Raw genomic sequence first — 18,077 nt, forward strand, 5'->3', positions numbered from 1 at the left:
TTTCCAAACAGATTGTGATATGAAAAATGAATTAAAAAAGCAGAATAAAAAAAAATAAAATAAAAAGTAGCATATAAACCTGATTCGAACTATAAGTCATTTTCTGATGATAAATTGCCTTTAAAGTCAATGTAATTTTTGTTGGCGACCCTTTGTATTAGTCAGACATTGGCTGTGAAACCATGTCATATCTTCCGTTATAAATTAAAAACATTACTATTTTGTCAATGTAGTCTAAAATATTTAAAAGCATTTAAAAAAAAAAACACTGAAGAGCACATACACAATTTGTACAAATTCACCCAGAAATCATGGTTGGTAACAGTCCTGCATCTATTCTTCCCCATCAGGATTGTGTTGCTCGCTGATAACCAAACTAGAGGATCATGCTGCGTTATACTAATTTGGAAAAAAAAACATTTCACCGACCTTTAATCATATCAGATATAGCTTACCAGGCTTTTTTTAATATTATTTTATTTTGAATGAAAGCTAGCATACATTGCTCCTTGACTTTGTTCACACGTGGCGTTTTGCAGTATTTTTTATGCAAATTAAAAGCTGATTTTTACACTGCCATCAAAAGCTATGGGATTTTAGAAATCTTATGCACACGCTTGTTTTTTTATGACTGAATTTGAGAACTGCAGCATTTCTTAAATCCGCATCATATGTTTTTGCAGCATTTTTTCACCCATAAAATCAATTAAAAAGTGAAAAAAATGCTGCAAAAACACAAACATTTTCTCTGCCTTTTTGTGACTTTTTGGTGAATAAAACTAACTTTATTAAACCTGTACTATAGAGAAAATACACGTAAACTGTATGCCAAAAACGCGTAGAAAACGCGTTAAAAATGCAGAACAATGGCCCATTTTAATGAAGCATTTTTACTGCAAAAAGAGTAGGTTTTGGCTGCAGAAAAAAATGCAGTGTGTGAACATTGTCTATTTGTACTATGCTTGCTTATATAGCAGAATTAATTCCACAGCACTACCCAGACTTCATCATCACTGTCTCTATTGGGGCTCACAATCTACATTTTCTATCAGTATGTTTTTGGAATGTGGGAGGAAACCGGAGACTCCGGAGGAAACCCACACAAACACGGGGAGAACATACAAATTCTTTGCAGATGTTGTCCTTGGTGGGATTTGAACCAAACCAACAATGCTAACCACTGAGCCACCCTGCTGTCCAGCTAATAATAGTTTCCTTCTTTCATAGAAAGAAAAATAAGGATAACATGTTTGAATCTGGTAAGTATGATGTCATCGTGGCCAAAAATATTTACTGCGCCTAAGCGATGAATTTGGGACAAATTTTTGAAATTTTGTGCAAAATAGTGATGATTTCACTCTTTGGAACCAGATGGAGGTGGCAACGATAATCCGATTGTATGCTGGAGGCAATAAACCCATTATTTTTTTTGGAACATTTTTTCATAAATTTATGCTATTAAGTTTACGTCTTTCAGAAAGTAAGGACCAGTGGCAGCACATCCATGGTCAGCTGCTGAATGTCAGCATCATGGCAATCCCGTGCCTCTGCTCCATGGCCCCGAGAGGCTTGGCACCTAATACCAGGTCAGTAGAGGCTTTACAAGAATTACATTTCCCCACACCGCCAGATTGATTAAACCTTTCTAAAAACGTTTCCGCGGATTGCTCAAGGAGTCGTGATCTCCCAAGATAGGTTGCCGTCAGTCTAAAGGATTATGAGCAATTATAGGATCTGTAAAAATTAGGTCAAGTAGTCTAGCTGGAATATTCCAAATATAATTACTGTGATCGTATTACTGTAACAGAAGGACGGGCAAAAACTGTTTCTTGATAGTTGTAATGCCGTAGCCTTACCGACAGTTGTGAACAGCTGAGAATTCAGTTTGGAGGGAGATATTTAAGTGTTACCGCCATCTCTTAACATTACCGACCTATGGTTAAGCAGGACTTCTGTTAAGTTACAGGGAATGTGTCACCTCATTTAATTTACTAATTAGGACCAGACAATTTTTCTAATTTCTCTATATATCTTGATTATATTCTTTTATTCTGTTATTTATACATGATAGAGCCCTTTTTGACACTTCTGCTCAGTTCCGTTAACAGCAGTTTTGAGATACACCTTTCAGCAGGTGTCTCACTGAGTTCTATGGGAGAATGTTGTTGGCAGGGGATACTGAGAAGGAAGAGTTAGGAGTAGTAATGAGTGAATATACTCGTTACTCGAGATTTCTCGAGCATGCTCAGGGGTCCACCGAGCATCAGTGACTGCTCTCAAAGTGATCAGGATCATCGTGGGACATTATGGATTATCTTCTGTGTGGACAGGTGAGGAATATTGTGGTTTATTATTTTATTTTTGTTACAGTAAATGTTGGTGTCGGTGGATAAGGCATTCAGTTAATATGGTTTAATTAAGATTCATTAAAGGAGTCTGTGTCATTGTTTCAATTAAAGAATTTTATTCTGGGTGTCTGTGTATTTATACAATATCACTATGGGGTTACTAATGGATAGGCGTCTTATAGACGCCTCTCTATTACTAACCTGTGGGCTTGATGTCACCTGACAATAAAAAGGTGCAAGGGCAAGTGGGAAGAGCGAGGCTAAGGCTAAGTCTCACAAAACGATTTACCAACGATCACGACCAGCGATACGACCTGGCCGTGATCGTTGGTAAGTCGTAGTGTGGTCGCTGGAGAGCTGTCACACAGACAGCTCTCCAGCGACCAACGATGCCGAAGTCCCCGGGTAACCAGGGTAAACATCGGGTTACTAAGCGCAGGGCCACGCTTAGTAACCTGATGTTTACCCTGGTTACCATCGTAAATGTAAAAAAAAACAAACAGTACATACTCACCCTGGTTACAAGCGAACGCATCGCTGGATCGCTGTCACACACCGATCCAGCGATGACAGCGGGAGATCCAGCGACGAAAGAAAGTTCCAAACGATCTGCTACGACGTACGATTCTCAGCAGGGTCCCTGATCGCTGCTGCATGTCAGGCACAGCGATATCGTATGGATATCGCTGGAACGTAACGGATCGTACCGTCGTAGCGATCAAAGTGCCACTGTGAGACGGTACCCGTAGTGTCAGATGCGACTTTCCTGGGGTGGTTGATAGCTGATGTTTTTATATCCATGGCCCCTTCCTAGGCTATTAATATCAGCTCGCAGCTGTGTGCCTAGCCTTTGCTGGTTAGATTTTATAGGGGGACTCAATGTCAATTTTTTTTCTGGAGCTCCCCCGTAAACCGGGTAAAGGCTAAGCAAACAGCTGTGAGCTGATATTAATATCCTGGAATCCTTTATGGCTGTTGGCTCCTTCCCAGAATATTAACATCAGCCCTCTGCCATCAGCTTTCCCTCTGCTAGTTATTAAAATTATGCGGGAGCCCACTCAATTTTTTTTCCATTTTTTTCCTTTAAAATTAACAGTAGTTGTCTAGTTAATGCCTATGTACCTTCGTTCTATTAATGCACCTACATAGGTTGGTGACAATGTGTGTGTTTGTTTGTGTGTTTGTGTTTACTTATCGGCTTAGTAATGAGGGTGTCAGGCTGACACCTTTTCATTAATAAGCCTAGAGCTAGGTGTCAATGACAGCTGCTGACACCAAGCCATATTCCCATTGCCCTGATACCACTGCATCAGCATGAAAAAGTGGTGGTGAACTAAGAAATTACATCACCAAACTTTTTTAAAAATATCTTTATTTAGCTCATAAAAGCCTGTACAAAAACACACCAAACATGAGGCAAAAACGCACATTTTTCCTGCCAAGAGATGCAGAAACCTTGCAGAAATTTCTGCAAGCAAATACTCAACGTACACACATAGCCTAATACTTTTGGGTATCGTTTTCGGGTGTGTATGTCTACTGGAGATGGACACTCAGACACAGTGTACTACGTCTGAGTGTCTGCCTCTAGTAGGCGTACATGTCCTAAAATGCTGCACAACAGAGCACACGTTCACTCTGTCGGCACCAATATAGTCAATGTCCCTGTCGGGGCATACACCTGAATCGTGTTTTGCTGGGAATTTGGGTGAACACAGTGTGAAAGCACCCTTACTGTTAGGTGCTGTAGATCAACTCCTATTATTGCCAGGTGCTGCAGATCAGCTACTATTATTGCCAGGTGCTGCAGATCAGCTTCCATTTTTGCAAGGTGCTGCAGAATAACTCCTATAATTGCCAGGTACTGTAGATCAGAAACTATTTTTACCAGGTGCTGCAGATCAGCTCATATTACTGCAGATCAGATTCTATTATTTTAATAGTTGCTGATCTGCAGCAGCCAGTATGATCGCATGATAAAGCTGTGTTGTTCCACATTATGCACTGCAAATAGCCTCATTAGAAATGAAGAGGACTTGAACTTTATCTTCACCTCTTGGGTGTAGTAACCTTATAAAACATTATTAACCATTTATTGAGCCTTGCCACACGATTTAGAATAAGAAGTCAAACCAGTTACTCCATTTGCAGACATGTGTTTTGGGGTTTTTGCCCTTCATGAGTGAAAAGCTGCTTTAAAGAGGCTATTCGCATATTTAACTTCCCAAAAGAGCATTTCATCAACCTATAATCAGGGCTGTGGAGTCAATCAGAGAAACCACCAACTCCAACTCCTTAATTTCCCTGACTTCCGACTCTGACTCCGACTCTGACACCACGACTCAGACTTTGACTCCACAGCATCGGTCACTACAGAGCATGTACATAAAGTTCAGCACAGATTCATCTCAACTAAAAGCCCAGATCTTTAGCTCAGGAACAGAACAGACATTTATAGGACATTTCATAATTTTCCCAAATTATTATGAAAACATTTACAGCACATCCTGCACTGAACTACGGAACCCAATTTATTATATATATTAGGAGTCAGTCCATTTTATACCGTGAAGGAACAGATGATTGGCCTCGGGGAGACCAAAACATCCAACACCGCGGAGACACCATCACGTGTTTCTCAACGCAGTGATCCAGAACACTGCCCCCATCCCTTATGGGAAATATGCAAATGCATGTAGGATAGCTGCGGAGACACCATCACGTGTTTCTCAACGCAAGCAGTGAATAGCCAGACCATTCCCCGGGAAGGAACAACCACGGGAAGGGCAGCATCCAATAAAGGAAAACATCCAATACAGGAAAACCACCTATGCCAAGCATGGTATCCATCCACAGACAGCTGTTTCGGGGTGTTTGCCCCTCATCAGTGTGGAGTAGGAATCTGGCTATTAGGAGCAGTGCCTAGTAAAAGGCTGTGAAGGAACAGATGATTGGCCTCGGGGAGACCAAAACATCCAACACCGCGGAGACACCATCACGTGTTTCTCAACGCAGTGATCCAGAACACTGCCCCCATCCCTTATGGGAAATATGCAAATGCATGTAGGATAGCTGCGGAGACACCATCACGTGTTTCTCAACGCAAGCAGTGAATAGCCAGACCTTTCCCCGGGAAGGAACAACCACGGGAAGGGCAGCATCCAATAAAGGAAAACATCCAATACAGGAAAACCACCCCGAAACAGCTGTCTGTGGATGGATATTTCCCTCAAGGGATGGGGGCAGTGTTCTGGAGGCCAATCATCTGTTCCTTCACAGATTTTTACTAGGCACTGCTCCTAATAGCCAGATTCCTACTCCACACTGATGAGGGGCAAACACCCCGAAACAGCTGTCTGTGGATGGATACCATGCTTGGCATAGGTGGTTTTCCTGTATTGGATGTTTTCCTTTATTGGATGCTGCCCTTCCCGTGGTTGTTCCTTCCCGGGGAAAGGTCTGGCTATTCACTGCTTGCGTTGAGAAACATGTGATGGTGTCTCCGCAGCTATCCTACATGCAGTCCATTTTATACCGACTCCAACTCCAACTCCACCAAAATGGACTCCGACTGTGACTCCATGACTCCAACTCCACAGCCCTGCCTATAAGTCTGCTTACACTGGGTTTGCAATCTCAACAAGGAGAAGCCTTTCGCCTTAGACACTCTCTGTTTCCTTCCGGGCTGAACGGTGAGGGTGCTATGACATGATATTGGTAATGTATCCTAAAGACAAATTGTCATACCACAGTGGTGGAAGACCCTTTGTTACTCCCTCTAGGCTCTAATCTACCGGGTTCAATGTGACATTACAAGGCTGCGATAACTAAAACCTTGGATCTCTTGCACTCTCTTCCTGCACAAATATTAATGGTCAAATGATTTATTTTAAATAATATCATGTATTATCATTGTCATATTTTATCTTCTTATTCTCTTTTAGATTGAATGATGGCACAATGGCTCTGATAATTGTGCGAGATACTTCCCGACCGGAGTTTGTGAAGCATTTGAAGCGCTACGCCACTCTGCAAAATCAGGTAGAGAAGTAATTGTTAAATACCCGACAGATTAATACTGATGACCTCTTAAGACGTCTTTACTTCCTGGGCTCCATCAGAGTACATTAGCCATTATGTTACAGATTTGAAAGTTCTCAATCAGTTTAATGCAGCTTAGTCCCTTTTAATCCACCCCATACTATTTAGAATAGTTCATTGCCGAAGAGGCTAGACAGGAAGCTGAGTATATACTATATAAGAGAAATTGGTATACACCATACAACTAGGTTACAGCATGTATTTGCTTTGGTATCAGTTGATCTGCTACGTACACCACAATACTTTATAGTGCCTCTAATGTACTGTATCTTATATTCTGTAGAAGTGTTTAAATATTTTTGAAGTTTTACAATTAACACTTTTTTTTCTAGTTTGACTTTCCTTTTGTTGAAACTCACTTGGTTAAAGAAGTTAAGTTGTGCCTTCAGGACATTAGTCACTGTGATAATGACTCACGCAAACACAATAGGGAGGCACTTACAGGGTTAAGTGAAGACGTTCATCCATGGAATATTGATGGGGATTTAATGGAAGCCTCCTCTGAAGTTCATGTCCGGTGAGTAATAAAGCTGCCAGGTATTGTCATTGGCATTTTCCTAATGTAACATTTGTTTATAACAAACTTCTGTTCCTGGACAGTGGTTGCCCAAAACAAGGAGCAAAAAATGTTAATGGGTTTCGTAAAACTGCTCTTCCCAGTGCAATTTGTTTTAAAGAAATAAACTGCTTTATTCACTCTCCACAAATCTAGCACTGAGTCTCCACCTCCGCTCCTGGTGTCTGTGACATCACGTAGACAGCGCTGCCATCAATAACTGATATTAACGGCTCTGAGTAGCTCATGCCATTAACTAGGCCAGAGCCGCTGTGCCTAATTATTGGGTCAAAGTGATGTCAGACTTTCTATCGAGCCTGTACATTGCTTCATCGGTAGACATATACCCTTTTTAAAAAAATCTATAGCACACCGGTTCCTTTTTTTTTTTAAATGGTTGTCTGCTTTTAACAATTTATTTGATACCATATAAAGGAAGATTGATTCATGCTACTGGTCCCGGCAGAATGAGAGTTTCAATGTGCTAGTGCATCCTTATAGGTTTTACTCTAAAAGTTTTAGGCTTTTCAGAAAATTTATTTTTGAAAAGCCATACGTCTCCGGTGCCTAATGGAAGAGGAAGGTCACCGGCGGCTTCTCCATGCCTCACTTGACTAACAGTGCACTCCTTGTGCGTGTAAGGAGAGACCTGACATTCTAGGGGAGCATGGCAGGGAGAAGCCACCAGGGACCTGCCTTGGATTAGTCATCAGAGACGCGTGGTCTCTGGTCGGCTTTTGAAAGTGTGTTTTCTTTTTTCGACAAAAAACATACATGGCTGCAATAATGAACAAGTCTCTAATTCATGCTGCATGTAGTTTGGACAGTTTAAATCTGCTCCCAGTTTCCCTTTCATCGCAACATGTCCTGATATCTGAGGAGGAACCCATCAGTAAGAGACCAACTTTACTGCAGCAGCACCACAGAGGAAAAGGAGAATTACACTGCGCTGCCCATGTAATCCATAGTTGTGACAAGTCCTTCAAAGTATGAGACTCCTCCTTAAAGAGGACTTATCACCAAATTTTACATGTTGAACTGGACACAGGATATAACAAGTGGCTGCAGAGAGGAATAAAACGCGTTTTTTTTATTTTTTAATTCTGCCTCTCTGTTGTGGAGATATTAGCAAGCAAAATATTTGGCACCTAATGAGTTAAGTCCAAGTGGGCGTTATCAGATAGTTTTCACTGGGGGCTGCACTTCTCCCTGTTTGAGTTGCTATCCGATGACACCCATTTGGCATTAACAAATTTAACTCATTAGGTGCCAAATACTTTGATTGCTAACGTCTCCACACCAAAGAGGCATAATTAAAAAATAACAAAAACTTTTATTCCACAATGTAGGCACAATTATATCTTGTGTCGAGTTCAGCATGAGAAATTTGGTGAAAGGCAATCTTTATCTTACTCTCATTGAGCATTTGATATTAGGTTTTCTAAAATAGACAAATCATATAATTAAAACAATACTTGTGAATGTAAAACTTTCCATTCTTTTTCACCACAGTCAGTTTACATTGCTTTTTCTTTACTTTCCAGCTTACATCCTGAACTCATAAATCTATATGGGAGCAACATAGAGGAACTGGATGAGGCGAAAGTGAAATGCAGCTGTTTGTAACAAAAAGCTAGTCGTATACGACCCGCGTCCTCATTTTTTAAAAATGTCATTTTTATTGATTTGTGACAGCAGAGACATTTCAGTGGCAATGTTTAATCAAATTAAAGGGATCGTTTTCAAAGGAACACAATTACAGCCAGAAACATACAACTCATTAAAACTTTAGACAATAGTACAAAATTCTTACACAACATAAAGATTGCAGACCAGGCTATCTTACAATATATACTTTTTTATAGAATTTGTAAACTTGCACTAGTTTCTGTAGTAGCATTTTTATAAAACAATGTGCAATAAACATATTTTTTGCAAAGCTATCCATTTCAGTTGACTTCAGTGACATACTTCCTTGTATATAATTTGACTTTCTGCCCAAGCATGGCGTGAGCAGACTATAAGTTTTCCATAGTCACATAAGCATGATTTCTTCTTTTGCTTATGTTCCAATGTATCCATTGTTTTTGTGCCCAGTGTATATGTCCGGCACCGTGCCCATCATGTTTTTATTTCAAATGATGTAGATGTGTATATAAATCTGTGACCACAAAGTGTTTATGATTTATATTCAACTTGGTAGGAAATTTTAACCCAAGCCTTTGTTCCGCCTCAGGACACCTACAAAATTTCCCAGAAACTCCCTGGCAGTTGTGGTCCTGTATATAGGAGTCATCACCAGTGTAACAATATACCCTGAGATAACCCTACTGACTTATAATGAGCTCTGTCAGTTTTTGGTGTGATTTCCATTACTCTACCAAGAAGATTAGCACTGCCTATAAAATGTTTTTCTTCCCATCAGATCGAATCAGACTGCTGACAGAGGCTTCGACCAAAGCTTCTGACCATAGTGTGAAGAGAGCCTCAAGTAGAGAAATATTCTGAAAACATTTTACCACAATGGACAACCTTTGAGTCCAAGAAAACTGGAGAACTCTTTGAAGTCTAAGTAATGTCTGCCACAACAATGATCGATAGATTGTAATGATGAGCGAATGTGCTCGGAAAAGGTGGTATTGGAGCATGCTCGGGTGCTAACCGAGTGTCATTTGGTGTGCTCGAAAAATATGTTTGAGTCTTCCCGGTTGCATGTCTCGTGGCTGTATAACAACTGTGAGACATGCAGCCGCGGGGACTCAAACATATTTTTCGAGCACACTGAAGACACTCGGTTAGCACCCGAGCGTGCTCCGATACCACCTTATCCCAGCACGTACGCTTATCACTAATAGATTGAAATTGTAAATAACTACTAAGTCAGTCTGGTCTGGTACAATAAGAGTTATCTAACCCTAAACTCAGATGAAAAACTAGAAGAAATGTCTGTCATTAAAAGGGTTGTCCAGTGAAAACAAGTTATAACCAAGACACAGGATAGGTGATTACTTACTGATCAGTGGGAGTCTGACTGCTGGGATCTGCATCAGTCAGCAGAATGGATCATTTTTAGACTAGGGTCACACACCTTTTTTTCTCTCATCCAAGAAAATCGGTTAATTTATGCTAATCACACTCTGATCAGAGTTTGATAAGAGTATGATCCGATATTCTTGGATAAGGACAATAAAAAAAATTGCATCTTCTCCATTCAGTCTGTCCATGAAAATCAGACCGCACTGAGATATATCAGACTGCACTCAGAAATTATCCATGCATAGTCCAATTTTTTTCCATGGACCCATAGCCATGAATGGATTCAACTTGTGCATGCTGTGATTTTTTTTTTGTACATGTGCAGGACCCCATAGAATAACATGGGGATGAATGCTATCAAAACGACGCATAGCATTCATCCAATTTTTACGGTTCTGTGTATGAACCCTTATCCCAGTTATAAAAAGGAACAACCGGTCGGATGCCCGACTGCCGCTCCCCTCAATCTCTATGGGCTTGCTGGAAAAAGATGAGTGCAGAGCTCGGCAGCCCCATAGGAAATTAATGGAATGGCAGTCGGGCCAATCAACAAATATTAGCATAGTAATTAAACATATTATATTTTATCGATCTATCACAATGTGTCTGTAAAGTGGCTGACAGGGGCTGTCGGGGGAACTTTTATCAGACTAGGATTGCTTTTGCCAGTAGTTGATAGCAGGGCTCTAGAGGAGACTCGCTGCAGTTCTATTTGTAGAATGGAAGTGCCACATTTATGGAAAAGCAGAGCATCACCATATGGTCCATTGTGTACATTGGGGGTCCCAGTGGTCCTTCAGCACTAAAATCTTTCCTGGATTCCCGCAGCAAACATTTAACATCAGGTTGCAAACCTGTTATTCAGCATCTTGTGATTTCTGTGCAATTTACAGTATAGTTATTCTCTTGTTAAAGAATATAAAAGAGCAGCAAATATACATGTCTATTAGCTTTCATTCATTAACTCATTTCACCATTCATTCAGGGGTAGGAACTAAAGCTCATTGGGTGTTCCGTTTTAGCAAAAATAGGTTATTTAAACTTAAGTGACATTTTTTTTTTTCAATATACAGATGTGTGAACAAGTCTTTGCCCCCTTCCTGTGTAGAGAATTTGAACTCAGCTTCCCAAAGATGTGATAAACCACAGTGAATTTACGTTTAAGGGGGTTGTGGGCAATCAGTTTTTCACACAGGGCCCTGTAGGTTTGGATCTCTTTTTCCCTTATTAATAAAGACCTTCATTTAAAAACTGCATTTTGTATTTACTTGTCTTATCTTTGTCTAATATTTACATTTGCTTGGTGATCTGAAACATTTAAGTGTGACAAACATGCAAAAATATAGGAAATCAGGAAGGGGGCAAAGACTTTTTCACACAACTGTATTTTCTGTATTGTTCATTGTTTGAAGATTCCTGCTTGCTGAAATTTAATAGTAACATTCACTGCTTTTTTTTCCACTAAAACATTTGTCCTGGCACATGGGTTCTCCTCTCCTAACAGTATGTGTCTTCTATGAAGTTGAGCCTGTGTATCCTTCACATCACTTTGGACAATCCCTTAATGTTGGAAGGGTTCAATGACGACAAGATGATCCTACAGTTTGGACAAGTGCAAGGCCTCATTCAGACATCAGTTTTTTGTGTATTTGATTAAAAATTAGGTATAACCTTCTATTAAAGGAGTGTTCTCATCGTCTTCCTTCTGAAATGCACTCCTTGCTTACTGGTTGCTGGGGACGGTGCGTTCCTGAAGATTGACAATTTGGACCTGCAGCATGGTCAGACCACCAGTCTGAACTACACACTCTCCCGTGATACTATCAAAGACAACTTTGCCTCTGCATCACAGAAGAAGTGCAGGAGACTGAAGCTTTCCAACTTCATAGCGCCACTTGCAGAAAAGAGCTTGGAAGTGTCGCATGCTCATTACCTATATAACCGGCTACCGGTGACCAGTAATCTATCTATACATAGAATTAAAATTCGATCCATTCTCAAAAATGGAGAGGATTTTTAAAAAGAGGTAAATTTGCAAAGTTACGTGTTTTTACAAACACTTTACAATTTTAACCATTTAAAAACTTAAAGCCACCCCTTTAAATATGAATTTCCTAATTAGTATTTGAAAGGGTTTTGCTAACTCAGACAAGACATGATAAGCGATACAGCAGCTCAGCATGCAGGAACGTGTCACTACATCAGATGGTCAGGTGGGATCAAATACAGTGTCGGACAAGGGCCCACCAATTACACTGACTCTGGCTGCCCACTGCTCAGTTACATGCAATTATTACATTACCCTGTATCAGAAATGTACCTTTGCTTCTATATAACAATACACTTGGTAGTTTGTTAATGGAATGATGAGATGCTGCCCTTGTCTATATAAGATATCATATTTTGAATCAAGTATATTGTGAAAACTATAGCTCATATAAGGTGATGAGGGACGAATTCCTGCAACAAGGGCCCTCCGGGGATTCACCTGCTCCCCTGCGGGCCAGTCCGAGTCTGATCAAATACACATATACGCTTCACAAATCTTTGGCTCTCATTTTATGTTCGGAATTACAACAAAATGGAAATTCTATCATTACATATGTGCCATTGGTGGTATATCTGTTTTACTATTGCCATTTATTAAAGGGACCATACTGGAGTATGAAACACATCACAACAGTCCATAGGTTGGTTTCATTTTGTAACGTAGATACAGTGAAGTGAATTGGGCTGGCATGATACTGTTTTTTTTATAATCCTGCACATACCTTTTAAAGAACCAGACTAGATAAAGCTGAACAATCAGTGTCAGATACTAGCCCATATAAATCTTGCTTCAGTCAAGTCCTCCATGTTGGGCTTCCTGTTGGGTTACCAGCTTGCATTTAACTGTTCATACAGCAATGGTAGGCCAAATCGCTGTTTAGCCCTCTAAATCATATAAGAAATACATTCCTACCACATTTTGGATAGAACTTCATTTTTTGGAGAGGTCCTGCACTATTGATGAAGAACCAAAGAAGAATGTAGAAACTGAACTAAAAAACCTCAGTCCATGCGAATGGAGGACCTACCAAAGACTCTTCATCACTCAGTAGGTCCTTTCTAAATTTCCGTCTATATTCTGATGGCCATCGCCAACTAATACATATACACTTCAAGTCGATCCTATAAACTGTAGTGTTGTTCATCCAAATTGCTTCTTCTGAAGTGAAGGATAATATGTTTGGGAAACATCTATGACCTCAGATCTTCCACCAGAGATCACTTTCTTTGGTAATACGTAGTTTCTTGTAACCGGTGGTTGTCATCGACCTCTGACTTTGGGTTTAATTGCATATCTTCTATGAATATAAAATTGTCACTTTCCTGAGATCCTTAATTGAACATGTCCTTATGAAGAACATGTCCATTCATGAAATAAACATCCTTTGAAGGCATCACGACTCACGAGTTCTCGATAAGATCTAGATAAATACCTGAAAAAAATCAGTTCTCTTCTGTACAGAAAAATAACTTCATTTCTTTTCCTTGTGGTTTTTCCCATAATTTATGAAGTTTTTAAAATATCTATAAATCTAGAAATATATGTTTATTTTTCATCTTTTTCCTCTTCATTAAGGAAGCTCCAACTTTCTTTTCTACTCGAGTCTGAATCCAGTGATTTGTATTTTCTCTTGAAGAATCCCATCTACAAAACAATAAAGAAAGTTTGGTCGTCAATTGAAATCGGCAAAATTCTGGAAACTTTATCATGATGGATGACATGATTAATAGATTTGATATTTCAATTATCAAGTGCTGTACATGTGAACACAGCTATGTACATGTGTCACCAAGAAATCGTGAGGGAAGAGAAGGTGCTAAAATCCATTTGAACGACAGTCAGGAAAATCAAGATTTACTTAGTCTTATTATTAACTAGTTTTCATTTTGCCCAAATAAAATATTTAAAGGAATTGTCAAAAAATTATTACTTGTTTAGTCAGCCTTCTTCTCTAATAATATATCTATTATAAACATAATAGAAAAGGCGTTCCCCCTCAAGACTCCATCTACGAACCACAACTGAAAGCCATAAGGTTCAGATGGATTCAAATCACCCTTGAATTACACGGATGGCCAATGATCTGAACATCTGAATGCCTACCATACAACAATGCAACACCACATTTACCCGGTGTGTCGGGGGCTAGATCTGGTAAATCAGCTGACCAGCCAGGACATTTTCAAAAGGGTTGTATTTGACCAAATAATTCTATATGTATAAGGGTATGTGTCCATCTTCAGGATGGCCGGCGGTTTGGACAGATCGGCAAACTTGCTCTGCCCAAAGCTCTGCCCCCTTCTGGAGACACGATGATGCCGGATGTGTTCATTGAACACATCCGGCATCATCGCACCCCACACATAGGGCCCTGTGATTTTCCTTGCGGCGGCGCAGCATCGCCGCAAGGTAAACGGACATGCTGCGATCTAAAAAGACGCGCCGCATGTCCGTAATCGCAGGGCCGCCGGGTGCGTGTTACCATGCATAGTGGAGGCGGGATTTCATAAAATCCCCTCCACTATGCTGTAACATCTGGATGCTGCGGATTGAACGCTGCGGCTCCATGCAGAGTTCAATCCGCTGCTATTCCGGATGTAAAACGGCACGTGGACACATACCCTTACAGGGCTTTTTCCTGTGTTTATTGATGTGAATCTGTGCACAGGAAGTCTTTTTTTTTTAGGTAGATTCTGTCTGAAATCCACCCAAAAAAGAGCACCACAAAATGTACATAATACACAGCAATGTTAAAGCAACATTGTTATGCACATGTTCTGTGTTTTGGCTATGTCTATTTGCCGAGCTTTCGAAGCAGAAACTGAGCAGGAAATCCAATTTTTACCATTTTTGAGATCCGGAGAAAAATTTGGATAGTTTTCACTCAGTTTCTGCTGCAACATTTAGTCCAAAAAACTCAGCATTTTCTGAAAAGGATTCACCTGGGAAATATTGGCAGCTGTGCCGGCATCTACAAAAACCCATTTGCACATAGCTTAGGGCTATTTGATGAGTAGAAAGTGACTATGTGCACACAGAGTTTTTAGAGGAGTTGCTGGAAAGCAAACCGAGAGTAAATTGACAGGAAACTCTTCAAGTTCTTTTAAAAAATGCAAAATTCCTCAAAAACTTGTAGGTTCTGCTTAGTTTCCTCTGAAAAAAAAAAAATATCAAAAAGTTTTTAAGAGGTCTTTGAAGTGAATATGGGGAGAGTTTCCACTCAGTTTTTGCTTGAAAGACTGCTAAAAAAACCTCAGTGTACACATACCCTGATGCATCCACCAAGACTTTCCAAGGCAAAGCAGCTTCAGGAAAAAAGTCACAATTTTTTTTTCTGAAACAGCTTCACTGGCAGTTTTTACGTGTTCTTTTTGGAGGGGATCTGCCGCCTATGTCTTTTTTCCATTAAACCATATCTAGGAAGGCACCTGAAGAAGAGCATTCTACGTCTTTTAACGGCGTCACGGCTTTCAAACCTTGAAGCAACAAAAAACTGAAAATATGCAGAAAAATGACATTTTTACATTGCTGTGCACTATGTTAATTTTTTGGGGTAGTTTTGTGGTGCTTCTTCAGGTGGATTCTAGGTGGAATGTGCCTGAAAAATATATCATGTGCACATGTCTTAAGCAGAAAGAATCAATGTTTCAAGTCCTGGAAAAAAGTTTATAAAAAATGTAAAAAAACTAAGTACAGTATTGTTGCTTTCAGCAATCCTTTCACTTTACCCATGAGCAGATCTGTCACCAGATTTCACAATATAAACTGTATACAATTTTACAGTGGTCGTTTAGACCTGATGAGGCTGGTGAACTGTTTTTGATAACCCAACTAAGAATCACTGTATAATCCTGATATAAAAATGCTCATTTTAATACCAGGTAGGAAAGACATTGCGAAATGGATTTTCACAGTAAGTACACCATCCTTATCAGGTCTAACACATCGATTTACATACAGTAGTTACGTAGGTTGAAAAAAGACCTAGGTCCAAGTAGTTCAACCTTTCTCTACCAATACCAAAATGTATCCCTTTAACAACCTGCACATTTTGTCACAGGTTGCATGCTGCCTTTAACTGCTGTTTAACCAATTAGATGCCACTAACTTAAGCATATTATACAGTGCATTCAAGACTACAATTCATCTTTCAAAAAAATCCTTACATGGGTTTGTTAAAAAAATGACTTTTTTTGGAACATTAAAAAAAAAAAAAAAAAAAAAAAAACGAAACTGCAAAGTTGAAACATTGTGAGGTCTTGAAAGTGTTAATGCTGTACACTGTGTTCCAAATTATTATGCAAATAATATTTCCTCATATTTTCTCTAAATTACCTATCTGAATTGCAGTCATTGTTATTTTCCAGTCATCTACTATTCTATTATAATTACAATGTTTTGGAACAAACTGCCTATGAAAACAGTAAAGGGAAATTTGGCGAAAATTTTGAAAATTTCGCAATTTTTCAACTTTGAATTTTTATGCAATTAAATCACAGTGATATGTCACACAAAATACTTAATAAGTAACATTTCCCACATGTCTACTTTACATAAGCACAATTTTGGAACCAAAAATTTTTTTTGACCAGCAATTTCTCATTTTCACAACACCATATTTTTTTAGGGACCACATCTCATTTGAAGTCATTTTGAGGGGTCTTTATGATAGAAAATACCCAAGTGTGACACCATTCTAAAAACTGCACCCTTCAAGGTGCTCAAAACCACATTCAAGAAGTTTATTAACCCTTTGTGTTTCACAGGAATTTTTGGAATGTTTAAATAAAAATGAGCATTTAACTTTTTTTCACACAAAATTTAATTCAGCTCCAATTTGTTTTATTTTACCAAGGGTAACAGGAGAAAATGGACCCCAAAAGATGTTGTACAATTTGTCCTGAGTACGCCGATACCCCATATGTGGGGGTAAACCACTGTTTGGGCGCATGACAGAGCTCGGAAGTGAAGGAGTGCCATTTTACTTTTCAATGCAAAATTGACTGGAATTGAGATGGGACGCCATGTTGCGTTTGGAGAGCCCCTGATATGCCTAAACATTGAAACCCCCCACAAGTGACACCATTTTGGAAAGTAGACCCCCTAAGGAGCTTATCTAGAGGTGTGGTGAGCACTTTGACTCACCAAGTGCTTCACAGAAGTTTATAATGCAGAACCGTAAAAATAAAAAATCATATTTTTTCACAAAAATGATCTTTTCGCCCCCAATTTTTTATTTTCCCAAGGGTAAGAGAAGAAATTGGACCCCAAAAGTTGTTGCACAATTTGTCCTGAGTACGCTAATACCCCATATGTGGGTGTAAACCACTGTTTGGGCGCATAGGAGAGCTCGGAAGGGAAGGAGCGCCGTTTGACTTTTCAATGCAAAATTGACAGGAATTGAGGTGGGACGCCATGTTGCGTTTGGAGAGCCACTAATGTGCCTAAACATTGAAACCCCCCACAAGTGACACCATTTTGGAAAGTAGACCCCCTAAGGAACTTAATCAGAGGTGTGGTGAGCACTTTGACCCACCAAATGCTTCACAGAAGTTTATAATGCAGAGTCATAAAAATAAAACAAACATTTTTTTCACACAAAAATTATTTTTTAGCCCCCAGTTTTGTATTTTCCCGAGTGTAACAGGAGAAATTGGACCCCAAAAGTTGTTGTCCAATTTGTCCTGAGTACGCTGATACCCCATATGTGGGGGGGGGAACCACTGTTTGGGCGCATGGGAGGGCTCGGAAGGGATGGAGCGCCATTTTGATTGCAGACTTAGATGGAATGGTCTGCAGGCGTCACATTGCGTTTGCAGAGCCCTAATGTACCTAAACAGTAAAAAAACCCACAAGTGACACCATTTTGGAAAGTAGACCCCCTAAGCAACTCATCTAGATGTGTTGTGAGAGTTTTGAACCCTCAAGTGTTTCACTACAGTTTATAACGCATAGGCGTGAAAATAAAAAAAAATAATAATTCCCC

The 18,077-nt window shown here is 39.7% G+C and overlaps 2 protein-coding genes across 4 annotated transcripts in view; one reads left to right on the forward strand and one right to left on the reverse strand.

Annotated features, from left to right (window-relative positions):
* The window catches only part of CERKL (CERK like autophagy regulator), a 205,512-nt gene extending 196,565 nt beyond the window's left edge, over positions 1-8,947 (forward strand). For all 3 annotated transcript variants that reach the window (XM_077272592.1, XM_077272591.1, XM_077272593.1), the window contains 5 exons: positions 1,228-1,259; positions 1,478-1,586; positions 6,293-6,389; positions 6,782-6,966; positions 8,550-8,947. In XM_077272592.1, the coding sequence (XP_077128707.1) occupies positions 1,228-1,259; positions 1,478-1,586; positions 6,293-6,389; positions 6,782-6,966; positions 8,550-8,631 (505 nt within the window). In that variant the 3' untranslated portion in view covers positions 8,632-8,947. The remainder of the gene's footprint in view (positions 1-1,227; positions 1,260-1,477; positions 1,587-6,292; positions 6,390-6,781; positions 6,967-8,549) is intronic.
* A 1,937-nt stretch (positions 8,948-10,884) lies between these two features.
* Positions 10,885-18,077, reverse strand: part of ITGA4 (integrin subunit alpha 4) — a 184,132-nt gene continuing 176,939 nt past the window's right edge. Inside the window, exon 28 of the mRNA XM_077272594.1 lies at positions 10,885-13,735. Within this exon, the coding sequence (XP_077128709.1) occupies positions 13,637-13,735 (99 nt within the window). The 3' untranslated portion in view covers positions 10,885-13,636. The remainder of the gene's footprint in view (positions 13,736-18,077) is intronic.

This window comes from Ranitomeya variabilis, chromosome 7 (genome assembly GCF_051348905.1).
Source record: "Ranitomeya variabilis isolate aRanVar5 chromosome 7, aRanVar5.hap1, whole genome shotgun sequence".
Lineage (NCBI taxonomy): Eukaryota > Metazoa > Chordata > Amphibia > Anura > Dendrobatidae > Ranitomeya > Ranitomeya variabilis.